Source organism: Geospiza fortis, unplaced genomic scaffold (genome assembly GCF_000277835.1).
Source record: "Geospiza fortis unplaced genomic scaffold, GeoFor_1.0 scaffold157, whole genome shotgun sequence".
NCBI classification, from domain to species: domain Eukaryota; kingdom Metazoa; phylum Chordata; class Aves; order Passeriformes; family Thraupidae; genus Geospiza; species Geospiza fortis.
In genome coordinates, this window is record NW_005054314.1 from 9,230,299 (window position 1) to 9,243,841 (window position 13,543).

The following is a 13,543-nucleotide window of genomic DNA, read 5'->3' on the forward strand; positions in this document are numbered from 1 at the left end:
AGAGCCAATGGTGCTGGACAGCAGCACTGAAACCCAGCTGGGGTGGGATGATGATGGGAGCACTGGAGAAATCCTTTCCTCAGCCACCTGCATGCCTCAAGTCTGTGCGGTTTGGAGACTAAGACTGCATCCAGAGGGATTCCTGTGGTTTATGGCAACCTCATAAATGGTGAAACCATTCGTTTAGTATTAGTGAGTGTAAAAAAAAAAGTAAATTAAAAAAGGTGCAGATGGCTATAAAATAGGCTATAACATAAGTAGGTTTACACTTTTTTTTCACCTGTGGACAGAAAGGAAACAGTGATGCTGAACCAGATGAGAGCAAACAATTACCAATACTTGGGTGAGTTTTGCAGTGAGAGTTAAGAGAGCTTTGCTCAGAGCCGAGTGGTAACGTGATCCTCCTGCCCTTCTTTCCACTGGTTTATAAACAAGTCACAGGCCTCTCCCCAGGAATCAAACACATCCTCTGACGAGTCTATAAGTTTGGAGTTAGAGGAACAAATACTGGAAGCACAGTGAAGGGAACTGGTACAAACCACAGGGCACTCCTTGCTCTGTCCTGTGAGTCTCGTGTTCCCACTGTAGGCCACCTCATTGAGGTTAATTTCACTTTTGGAACAATTCTCTTCTCTCTCTCTGTCCATGGGAGAATATTTAATGTCTTTCCACATGTAGTGTGGCTGGATGATCCCGTCTGAGATGGTGTACATGGGTTCTGAGCTGGGCTCGGGGACGTGGCCGTTCATCTTGGAGAAGAGCAGGCCCAGCCTCTTGAAGGATTCCTTCTTGGCGCTGGAGAGTCTCTGGACGCGGTTCCCGTTGCGCACGAAGGAGCGCTTGCTGATCCCATTGCTTTTTGGCTTCTCCTCCACCATGTTGATCCCAGACATGGTTTTAATCAGGGCAGACACATTGAAGTCCTTTTTCTTGTTGGCTACATTGAAGGACACGCTCTTGGCTCTGGGTTTTTCTCCAGCATTGTCCTCGTTTGTCTCCTCCTTTTGGGACACCTCTGTGCTGCTGGTAGAGTAACTTCTCCTCTGGGGCTTCCTGTTGCCCAAGAGGTCAAGAACTTCATAGCGAAAGCTCGAGATGTCCTGTTTTAATTCCTGGGGCAAGAGAAGACAGGAGTTATTCCCAGCAGCTTTATCTGACATGAAAGAATGACCACATTCCCTCGGGAGGGCTCAGCTGTGCCAGTGGCTGGTACCAAATCACACAAGAATGTCACACCCATGTCCAGTGTCACACAGAAATGTGTTGGCAGTGCTGAGAACTGGGGACAAGGCTTTTGTCTCCAAAGGCTGGGGACTGGCCCTGTTGATCAACCCCCCCAGCACACCCCAGAAAGTCAGATAAAAAAGTTACAGAAAAGGGAAAACTGCTGATATATGGCAGGAATCTTGTCTGACTAATAGGCCCAAATTTACATTTGTTGGTGAATGTTCTTAACATCCACCAACCCCAACCCATTCTTTGGCTCTGTCTGCATTAGGATTGGGAATGTGATGTTCACTCAAATCACATATTTCATTCCTACTCTTTTCCAATGCTTTTGTCTGCATAGCACATTGTATATTAAAATATGGGAGGTGGTCATATAGGAAGACACTCAATAATAACTCACTCTGCCCACAAAACCCCACAGACCCATCAGATACATTCCCAGCTCCAGTCACAATCCTATTTCCACACATCACAAATCACCTTAACAAGTTAGTGAAGCTCTGCAAGTGGCTGTTTGAATTAATAAAATAAATTATTATTGAGGAATAATAAATTACCTTGAAGTTTTCTTCAGTTAAACCTTCATTGGTTTTGGAAGTTCTTATCATTGCAGCGACGTATCTCTTCACAAGATTTCTTATCACTTCCTGGAATAGGAAACAGTCCAAGGGATTCAATTGTTGGATCAGCCCAAACTCTGTTCTTGCTGTGTTTCCCTGAGCTCTTGCCAACAGCAGCTGTCCTGACTCTGCTGGTTAAAAACCACTCACCACCAGAAACAAAATGCTTCCTTTTAAGCAGAGCAAACCTTGGGAAGGGGTGATACAGCTTCCATCTTATGGATGCTCAGTTTTTAGCTGTTAACTCGGTTTTAAAGGCAAAGCAGTTGCTTTGTGCTGGGGTTTGTAGATGTGCAAGTCATGTAGAAAAAAAAATCTTGGAGTGCTCTCTCCAAGCAGTTCTTGGATGTGCTCTTTAATCTCAGCTGCTGAAAGGTTTTACAATTACCAATCTCATGCGCACACTGCGTATCGTGATGGGCTAAATTTGGCATCTGAAGGTGGTTTATCAAGTATTTGAAGCCAAGGAGGCTGTGTTAGCAATAAATAATGTGAAGAACAGCCAGGATCCCATGGGTCAATGGATATTCACCTCAAACCACATCTGCAGCTGCCTGAGTGTTCCCCAAGGGCAGAAACTCCTTTAAGGGTGGCTGCACCATCCGTGGGCAGCACTGGAAGGGCCAAATCACACTCCCAGTGACTTCTCCAGGGACTCTCACTCCTCTGTGTCACCTGTCTGCTACACCCCGTGTTTTTGGTTGGATGAGCTCCATTTTGCTCTGCTCATGTCCCTCCCTGATGGCTTCATGGAAGCAAACTGGTGCTTTGAGCTTGCACATTGATCTGTGCCAGCCAAAACACACCCAGGCTGTTTGTGCCTGTTGTGTGCAGGGAAGAGACTGCTCCAAGCCTGCCCTGCATCTTCCCCCCTTCACAAATAAGTCTGAGCAACACCAAGCTGAAGATGGTGTCTGCAGTGAGGCTTTGCTGGGAGGTTTTTAAGAGATCTCAATGTCGCAGCCGTAAGCTGTGCTGTGAAGTCAGAAAGCACCATATGTCAGTTGTCAGAGGTGACTAATTATGTTAACCACCAACTTCTGATAAAAGTGCTCTTCAGAAAGCAGGAGATGTCTTAAGTAAGACAAATTACTAATGGCTTTTGGCAGTGGAGCCTAACTACCACCTAACATTTTGGAGAATTTTTTTCCTTCCAGCGTGCTGGCATAATACATCCCACTGAATTCAAGGGCTGAAGCTGGTGTTTTTAATGAAGTTTCATCCTTTTGTAGGTTGAGTTTAATGAGTACTTGATGACAGGCAGGCTGAGAATAAACAAACCAGCAAGATTCAATAAAGGAATCATTCCTCCTTCCTGAGCTGTCCCTAACAAAAGAATATCCCAAGCACAGTCTGAGTTAGGGGTGCTTTACAAAGAAGAGCAAGAGAGGAACAATTCAGGAGTGTAAAAATGCTGCAGAAATAGTTTTAATCAGGATGTCCTGACAGCCTGATGGCAACGGGGATGTGACCTTGACTTCAGCAGCCACATTGATACCTGCAAGTTTTCCACTGTTCCAGAGGGGCTGAAAGGCAAGGACAGGTTTACTGAACCGTCCACCTCCAACGAGGAAATGCTTTAATCCATGATAAGCTAAATCCTCTTAGAGGACCTACACTTATCAAAATACATTCTGGAAGCTAGCAAGAATTGAAGTATTGGAAAATGAGGAGGAGAAAGAAACAGCAAGTAAAAACTTTATGTGCCCAAAAGTTTACCTGGTAATGTTGATTCTGAATCAGGTTGTCAGCGTGACGTTCCTGGAAAGAGAAAGGCACAGGGGTGTCACCTGTCTGCTCCTGCCTTTAGAGCTCCCCATGGCTCTGAGCAAGTGCCTCAGGTTTAGCTGGGGGTGTATTCTATCATTATCTGTCAGAGCTGGGGCAGTTCTCTGCTGTCCATGGCCACTGAGTGTCCCTGCAGGGCTGATCCAATTCCAGCATCCCATGGGGAGATGCTGCGCCCAGGGGAGGAGCCAAGCATTCCTACCTGGGTCCAATCTGAGCCTGGAGCAGCACAGCAGCCTTTGCCCCCTGCATTGCCAGAGGGAGCCCAGGCCCATCTGCAGCAGCCCTGGAGCTGCAGAGGAAAACTCCCGCCTTGTGCAGGATCCCTGCTCCAGCAGCAGCACAGCTGGCACTGCAGGAGGGCTGAGCCCCCATGGGATGGGGCTGTGCCACCCCCTGACACACAGGGGGGCAGATCCTGCTCTCACTCTGGCAGGGCTTTGTTTGTTTGTACTATTGCATTTGTATTTTAATTTTCCTAGTAAAGAAATGTTATTCCTATTCCCATATCTCTGTTTGAGAGCTTCTTACTTTCAAAATCATAATAATTTGGAGGGAGGGGGTTTACATTTTCCATTTCAGAGGAGGCTCCTGCTTTTCAAACCCAGACAGCAAGTGATGATCCAGCAACCCCCTGCTGATCCCTCACAACCCTGAATATCCCCAACACCCTCCAGAAACCAAGCACAAGCCTGTGAGCTCCTTACTGTGAATGTTTTGAGGTTTTCGTGCCTCTTCTGTTCGTTGTCAGAGTCATCTCCTGGGCACAGCTGGTTGTGGATCCACTTGCAAAGGTACCAGACCGACTTGGGGCTGGGGACAATGTTAAAGGGAGGGGGCAGAGTGGCGCCTTCATCAAAGTAACTCATCCAGAGCTTCGTCCGCGCAAACTTCCACTCGATGTCCGCGTGGTCCTGTGGGAGGAGAGCAGAGACCATCAGCAGCTGCAGGCAGCTGTTCCTGGAGCCAGGCTGAGCAGGGCAGGTGTGAGGGATTTCCCCAGCTGCATGCAGAGCAGTGTCACTCCTTACATCTCCCTCGCTGGGGGTGGGCGTCAAAAAATTGGTGTGAAATGTAACTGGAGTGAAAAAATACCAACCACTGAGAGGCCAGAGCAGAGCAACACCCAGCAAGGAGAATTCCCTGTGCTAGAGGCCAGAGGAGAGCGATACCCAGCAAGGAGAATTCCCTGTGCTAGAGGCCAGCTTTGTCCTTAAGAAGTTGTGCTTATTAGCTCACCAATGCAAGAAGCAAGAAAACACATTTCTTATTTTGCCCTTTGCTAGCACTTTTATTATCACAAACCACCGTTCCTCATGTCTAAATCCAATGAATTCTCATATTCTTCCCTGGGAAAAAAGGTCTTCCATAGTGGTTTTTGATTTGTTTTTTATAGCCTCCATTAATTCTGCTCTTATAAGGAAATGACACATTTTATGTGCGCCGTATTTTACATCTTGCCTCTGCATTATCCTTACAGAAGCCAGGAGACATTTTACTCTTGGGTTGGTGGGTTTTGTAGTTATATTATCACTATGATGGCTTGCTGTGCCCTGGTGTTTTTCACCCCAACAAAGTGGAGGTGGGAAGTTAACACCACCATTTTACAGCTGCACAGACAGACACAGGCTCCATACAGTCCCCTGGAAAGGAATGCTGAGCTATGGAAGAGACTGACCTTAGAGACTTCAGAATAACTGTGTTTGGGGAGCAAAATTTAGTCTATTTTTAATGATGGTGGAGCCAACCCAGTAACACAGTGCATATTCTCTCCCACACCAGGGCAGAGGCAGCTCCCTGCAGCCAGAGATGCTGCAGAGACCCAAACCAGATCTCGTGCTGCTCTGTGCTAGTTTTAAAGTTGAAAAAAAACGCCACTGCTTTGTAGGTTCTGCAGAAATTCTGACATTAGGCAGAAAAAAGGGGGGGAAATAATTTGTGCTGAATGCAGCTGACACCAGCACACTGAGCAGAAGTGGTGTAGTGTGTGTTGTTACCTCTGCAGAGCAGCGCTAAGCTGATGGTTCTGACATTTCAGCATTTGCGCGAACGGCGTCTGACACCAGATTAAACCAGAGCCACGGTGATTCAGGCTAAGAACAGCACAAGGTGGGAGAAAAGGACAATGCAGGAGTTTAATTTTCTGAGGAGATTTCAGCGAGGCTGGAGCAAGCAGCTTATTGAGCGAGGGGTGCTGGGCTGCAGTGCTGGCAGGCAGGCACTGAAGTGTAGGACAGGGAGTTTAATAAAATATTGCTGAACATCTACCCAAAAAATTACTACACTGGCTCTCTGGCCATGCTCCAGCGCCCTGACACGGGTAAAATATGCTCACATTTTGACAGTGAGGTGCAGCTGAACTCCATTTTGGTAATGTATTCAAATTATGTGCAGCCCTGGATTTAGAATGACTGTCTCAGTGCCCCAGGAGCACATTAATCTCTGCAGATGGTCTGAACCAGCCCAGAACATCATTGTCCCCTGCCAGTTTACCACAGGGGCTCTTTGCAAGCCTCAGGGAAGCTCAGAGGTGCAACCTGTCCTGCTCCTTTTTCCTCAAATACCATCACACCCCATAAACAGGTGAGCTGCAGCATTGCTGTGAAGTATCACGAGTTGATGCTGCTGGAAATGAAGTCCTGGGTAGTAAAAAAAAGCAGTTTGGAATAACTGAGACCATTAAATAAAAAAATTAAAAAAAAGACAGAAAAGAGAAGAAAAAAGAACAACTCCTGCTCATTTTTAGTTAACCAGTCTCTGCCTCAGCCCCTTCCAGAAGCAGGGCTGGCTGCTCCCTGCCCTCACCTGGGAGCTCCCTCATGCCCATCGTTCCACCTGAGCCTTTCCAGGTCTGGGCAGCCTGAGCTGAAACAAGAGGAACGATGGGCACTGCAGGCCAGGTGAGCCCAGAGGGACCAGGGACGGGGGGGAGAAGGGGCCTGAGCTGCACTTTCTGTGCTTCACCTGGATATAGAATCATTTCTCATGGAAAAGCCCTCTGAGATCATCAACTGCAGCCATTCCCCAAGGCTGCCACCACTAAGCCCTGGCCCCAAGTGCCACATCCACCCTCCTTTTAAATCCCTCCAGGGATGGGGAACCACACCACTGCCCTGGGCAGCTGTGCCAATGCTGGACAAATCTTTAGGAAAAGGAATTTTTCCTGGTATCCAAGCTAAACCTCCCCTGCTCTTTACCAGGAAAAGCCCAGTGGCAGCTGCACGCTGCTGGTCTGAGCATCTACAGCATTTTGTAGGGGAAGATCTGCATGAGCCCAGGGTTAAATTACACAGCCCTGCTGGGGCTGAGCAGGAACTAAACCTGGCAGCACTGCCTGGGGCAGCTGGGGAGCTCTGGGCAAGGCAGGAGCTGAAGGAAAATGCAAAGACTTATTTTGGATAGAGACGGATCTTTTGAGTTCATTGTCAACACAGGAGTGGGTGTGAATGTGCTGCCTTCCAGCCCAGCATATTCTGTGATATTCTGTGATAAATCCACCCCTCCCCTCCACCAGAGTCCATCAAAGGCCCGGTGTCAGAGTGGGATCAGGAGTGGGGACTTGGCAGCAGTTTCCTCCAGCACAGCATCAAAGGGCCCATCCTGGGCTGATGCAGTTTGGCACTGGATGCTGGATGCTGTTGGAAGAGGAAGGTAAGGCAAATGTCTACCTTGGGGATTGCAAATTTGTTTCTGGGAAAGGAAGGAAAAGGCTTAAAAAGCTTTTCTGCACAAAGTGGGTTTTTTTAAAACTTTTTGTTCTTTCATTTTTAAAATAGCTGGATGGGACATTTCATCCCTGGAGTGTCCCAGGCCAGCCTGGGCAGGGCTTGGAGCAGCCTGCTCTTATGGAAGGTGTCCCTGCCCAGGGCAGAGGCTTGGAAAAGGTGATCTCAACCCAAACCATTCTGAGTTCTGTGACTACACAGGCTGTCCTAGAGCTGAGAGCTGTGGAGCTCAGCAAGGCTATTCCCTTGGGCTGGTCTGAACAAATCCCTGCTGGTCTGGCTGCGTCTGTGGACGCTGGCTTCACCCCACCTGCATTTCTTCTTGTGCCGTCTCAGTCAACAAGTGCACCACATCCTCTCTGAAAAGACAGACCAGACCCTCTGTACCAAGCTCAAAGTGTCTTTTCTCCCCTTCTCTGTTCTGCTGCTGCAAATTCCCCAGAGTCTGCAAACGCAGCCTGTCTCAATTATTCACCTTGATGTTTTGTGAACCTGAACAAATCAGATGAGAGCTCCTGGCAGCAGTTTTGTGTTGGAAATATACAGCAACGAGACGCTTCAATTTTACTGACAATGTCTTTGTGTGCCAGGAAACCACCATTTTCTTGGTTAGAGCTCTCCTTAGTGCTGTAAGCAATAAAATCCTCACACAAAGCTACAGCTCCCCGAACTCTCCTCCCTGTGCTGAGCACCAAAACAACACTTCAGCGTCTGTTCTGTACCCAGTTCAAAGCTGGAGCACCTGGGACATACAGCCAGGACATCAGTCCTTGCACTGGCTGGGAATGTGGCCCCACCAGGTGTGCTCCAGGTTTGCGGTGTTTCCCCTGCTGGCCCCTGGGCAAGAGACACATTTCTGGGAGCTGCCTGAGTCTGAGCAGTGAGTGCAGGATCCTCCCAGCCCTGTGCTGCCTCACGCAGTGTTCTTAGATGACAACTCTTTGGGAACATTTATAATGAGCTCAAACCCCACATTCACTAGCTTTGCCAGCGTGACCTTGCTGCTTCAGGAATTTGAATCTAAGTTGGGATTTCAGTGTCCTCTCTTTGAGAGCTTCTGTCTCTCTCACCCTTGTTCTTGTCACCATTTTCTTTCAAGCACTGCTCAGCGTTTCAGCTATCAAACACTCCACACTTAAGAGGGCCGAGCCCTCAAGCTCAAAGAATCCATGAACTCAAAAGAACCAGGACTGGCTCTGCTGTGAGGAAAAAAAACCTGTCTCACTTCCTATCACAATGTGAATGTGTCATCCTGGCCACATAATCCTCTTGCAAATCTCTGCCATTTGAAGTGAGAATTAATCTCCCACAAAGATTTCCCTGTGGGATGGCTGAAGCCATTTCACTGTAGCAGTTGCAAATATTTTCTAATTCAGTCAAAGTGATGTATTCACAGATGTGCCAGATTTTAAATGATTACCTGCTACACTAATTATCCATGGTAATTCAGAGATTAATCTCCGTCCTCATCTCTGTGTAGAAAATGTGTTGTTTACAGTTTCTGAGATGTTTTCTATAAAGATTTCCATCACTTGTCCTCCTTGGGCCATGCAGGTTGGGTCATACTTTGCCAATGACAGCAGTGAGTCCTGACCCAGCCACACAGACCCAGCTGTCTGGGAAGGTGCTGTCAGCTTTCTGCATGAGGTGGACACTTCTGCCACAGGCTCCAGGTTCCTTGAGCTCTCCAGGAGTTATTCCAGCTCCCTCCTGCCTGGGAGCTGGTGCAGGGAATCACTGTGAATTCCTCTTAGCACACAGGAGCTGAAGCTCATCCCTGGAAAGCTTGTGGCAAATCAAGGCATGGGAGTCCCATTTCCTGGCTCTTAAGTTCTTAACACCCCTGGAAGCCCTGGGATAGCCTGTCGCAGACATCTTTTATGAAAAATCCTTTCCTTAGGATTTTTCCTCCTGAGAAGCTGAGAGGCCTCAGGAACAAAATTCAAACAATGATTATCTGCTGCTGTGGAATGCAACAGGTGCATCTGTGATTGGTCTCATGTGGTTGTTTCTAATTAATGGCCAATCACAGTCAGCTGGCTCAGACTCTGTCTGAACCACAAGCCTTTGTTATCACTCCTTCTGATTCTATTCTTAGCTAGCCTTCTGATGAAATCCTTTCTTCTATTCTTTTAGTATAGTTTTAATGTAATATATATCATAAAATAATAAATCAGCCTTCTGAAACATGGAGTCAGATCCTCGTCTCTTCCCTCATCCAAAAACCCCTGTGAACACAGTCACAATAGCCCCAAGTTTTGGTTGGCTCAGGGCTGAGATGGATTCTGGGCACCCTGTGGGTTTTGCAGGTGTCCCTGCACTCTAGATCAGGCTGGTGCAGAGCTGTGGTTCAAACCCTCAGCTCCCAGGGGCAGGGTTAGATATTAAGATAAATTCCTTTATTGTGAGGGTGGTGAGGCCCTGGCACAGGGTGGCCAGAGCAGCTGTGGCTGCCCCTGGATCCCTGGCAGTGCCCAAGGCCAGGCTGGACAGGGCTTGGAGCAGCCTGGGACAGTGGGAGGTGTCCCTGTCCATGGTAGGGGGTGGTGGTGTCATCTTATTGCAAAAGTTCCATCCTTCTTGGTGATTTCTCATGGGCATCTCCTCACAGCACTGACTCCTTCTTCTTCACAGCTCAGCCAACAAACTCCATCACTCTTCTCCACCACCTACCCCACTCTTTTGTACCACTCATCTTCTTATTGGACGCAGCTGTGGCCTATTAAGGGCAGGCCTGTTCCTAATCTTTGGTGAGTAGTATAGCTGCAACTCCTCAGGGGTGAGATTGCCTTCTGCACTCTTTATTTTTTTACATTCTGTCCCTCCACAGAATAAGATGATCTTGGAGGTCCCTTCCAACCCAAATAATTCCAATATTTATATGAAATTCAATGCTGGGGTGATTTGATGCTCAGCAGCCAGGCATGCTGAGATCTTCCATACTTTTCCACTGTCAAACAATGCCAGGATAATCAGCTCCATGATGCTCCAGCTCCTCTGTGCCACTCAGAGGTGCCCAAGGGCTCCTGCCCCTTCCTCTGGGACTTCCTGGGATGCAAATCCTCCCCAGAGCCACTTGGAAGGAATAACCTACAACAATCTCTGTCGCAGACATCTTTTATGAAAAATCCTTTCTTTAGGATTTTTCCTCTTGAGAAGCTGAGAGGCCTCAGGAACAAAATGTAAACAATGATTATCTGCTGCTGTGGAATGCAACAGGTGCATCTGTGATTGGTCTCATGTGGTTGTTTCTAATTAATGGCCAATCACAGCCCAGCTGGCTTAGACACAGAGCCCGAGCCACAAGCCTTTGTTATCATTCCTTTCTATTCTTAGCTTAGCTAACCTTCTGATGAAACCTTTTCTTCTATTCTTTTAGTATGGTTTAAATGTAATATATATCATAAAATAATAAATCAAGCCTTCTGAAACATGGAGTCAACATTCTCATCTCTTCCCTCATTCAAGAACCCCTGTGAACACGGTCACAGATCTCCAGCATCACTCTGGCTGGCACCAGAAGGGCTGTGTGAGCCTTTCTTGTGTTTTATTACACAACAGGCAGTGGGCTAGGCTGGCAATCAGGCTGCTGCCTGTCAGATGCAGCCATAGATGGCTCTGACAGTGCCCTGGGGACCAGGCTGGCTGGCTGTGGCTGAGAGCCTCTCAAGGAGGGCTGGGACGCTTTCTAGCTGTGCCAGGAGTGCTGGCAGGAGCTGCAGTGATTTCTGCAGCAGGAGCAGCTCTCTGCTGCTGTCCCACCCCAGGAACAGCCACCAGCAGCAGCCCCACAGGATTAGGATGTGCCCAAGCCGTGCTTCGCTCTAGGAAGGAAGGAGGAGATGGAACATTTACCTTGCAGGCTACTGAGCAAGGGAGGCTGGCTGCCCCAGAGGCACAGGAACTTCAAAGGTGCCTTTTTTGCTGTGTAATTAGCAGTGCTGCAAAGCCTAAGAGAAGTCATTAGGCTCTATTCAATACATTTCTCTCTCCACGTGCCTCTTTATTACTCTGTGCTAAACCCAGAGCAGGAAACTGCACAGAAAATGTATCAGGGCTGGCTTTCAAGCAGGCTAGAACAAGAAAGATGCCCTTGTGTGTCCTGAACAGAAAGCACTGCAGAAAGAGGGTCAGGAGAAATTTAATCTTTACAGAGCTCCACACAGGCAACTCTTGTGCTGTTTCAAAGCTGTTAATTTTGTAATATGTGTCAGGCAAACTGGAAATAACATCAGCAGAGCTCGGGGGTTTGGTGACAAGCTCAGAGAAGCAAGCAGCAAAATTCCAAGCAGGCTATTTGACGTAAGTAGTGCTTAACATTTTTCAAAAGAAAGGATGTCATAGAAAGGAAAAGTCTGTGAGAAAATCAGGAAGCTACAAAGTCAATTAATGCATAGGTAATTCAGCTGCAGCTGGCAACAAATGACTTTGCTTTCAATGCTGGGGATGACATACTGAGGGGTAAGAACTTAATAGGATCAATCTCCAAAATAATACAAGAAAAAATTACTAAAGGAGGACAACCTAGCATTAGGAAAAGCAATTAGAACAGTTAGGGGATGAGACAGCCAGAGAAGAGATGAAAGCATTGAGGAGCACAAGGCAAGTCCTGGGCAGCAGCTGCAGTGCAGTGCCCTGGGACAGGCAGCCCTTGGCAGAGGAAAATCAGGGAAAACCCACCTGGAGCAGCCCCTGCAGCAGCAGGCAGGGCAGTGTGGGGGGAAAGGGAGAGCAGCTCCCCAGGATGCAGCTCCAAGGGGGACACAGGGGAATTTTGGCTCCAGCACATAAAAGGAACAGAGGCAGGTCCTGAGGAAATGCTCACAAATAAATACCAGCACTGGAAAACAAGGAAAGTGAATTCTTGGACCAGGATGCAGGTAAATGACTTCAGGTAAGAGCTTGTCTGGTGTGACGGCGTTCACAGGGGTCTCAGGATGAGGGAAGAGACGAGGATCTGACTCCATGTTTCAGAAGGCTGATTTATTATTTTATGATATATATTATATTAAAACTATACTAAAAGAATAGAAGAACGAATTTCATCAGAAGGCTAGCTAAGAATAGAATAGGAAAGAAATTATAACAAAGGTTTGTGGCTCCGCTCTCTGTACGAGCCAGCTGATTGTGATTGGCCATTAATTAGAAACAACCAACATGAGACCAATCACAGCTCCACCTGTTGCATTCCACAGCAGCAGATAACCATTGTTTGCATTTTGTTCCCGAGGCCTCTCAGCTTCTCAGGAGGAAAAATCCTAAGGAAAGGATTTTTCAAAAAAGATGTCTGCGACAGTCTGGCAAAAGGCAGCAAGGCTCTTAGGAAAGCAAACAGCACAAGGAAAGGAAAAAACTCAAATGCACACTTTTATATAGCAGATAAGCCATCACTGGGACTGTGAGCCTTCAGAACCTGAAAGCTGGGGAAGATCCCACATGGCAGAGCCTGTGAAAGAACACACTGTAATGGAGGAAGTGAGGAAAAATGTCGTTAATTTTGCAGTGTCCAAGGCCCCCCACTTGGGAATGGCCAGTGCAATGCCAACGAGACACAGCACAGGACCTGCATTTTGTTATGAGTTGGACTCCATTCTGGAGCACAGCCAAAGAGGCTCAGGAATTATGGAAATGGGGTTGGTTGCAATGGAAAAGGAAACCACAAGTGGCTTCTGAGCACGCCAGGTGGGGCAGAGAGCAGGGACATTCCCCCCTGGGTGACAGCCCAGCAGACCCAGGATCTGTGGCACTGCCCATCCCTGCCCAGAGCCTTGGCTGCTTCTGCCAGCCCCAGGGAATCAGTTTGTTTGTACTTGGAAAATGCATGCTTTAGCATCTCTGCTATTTATAACTTCCATGTGCAGAAGATATTCATAATTAAAATTTTTATTATGGCTTGCAATGCGCTGCAATCCACAATGTATTTAGGTTATATGTAGATATATAGATACATATCAAATACTTTTCATCTCCCAGCAGCATCTTGGATGGAAGCAACGATAGCTAATGAGAAGGCCAGGGAATATTATACTGGAGAAAACACAGAGAACTGGGGATTGTGCTGGTTTTATTGCAGTTAAATTATGGGAACTGACACCTTTTTGTTTCTGCAGTCATATTCCAGTTAAGTTCAGTTTTTAATAGTCAAATAAATCTGAGCAGTGGGAAGGTCATGCAGAAATT

The 13,543-nt window shown here is 47.3% G+C and overlaps 1 protein-coding gene across 1 annotated transcript in view; it reads right to left on the reverse strand.

Annotated features, from left to right (window-relative positions):
• Positions 1-6: 6 nt before the first annotated feature.
• Positions 7-13,543, reverse strand: part of TRPC5 (transient receptor potential cation channel subfamily C member 5) — a 72,179-nt gene continuing 58,642 nt past the window's right edge. The window contains exons 7-10 of the mRNA XM_005419892.2: positions 4,346-4,552; positions 3,570-3,611; positions 1,788-1,877; positions 7-1,112 (exon numbers count right to left, since the gene is read on the reverse strand). Of these exons, the coding sequence (XP_005419949.1) occupies positions 378-1,112; positions 1,788-1,877; positions 3,570-3,611; positions 4,346-4,552 (1,074 nt within the window). The 3' untranslated portion in view covers positions 7-377. The remainder of the gene's footprint in view (positions 1,113-1,787; positions 1,878-3,569; positions 3,612-4,345; positions 4,553-13,543) is intronic.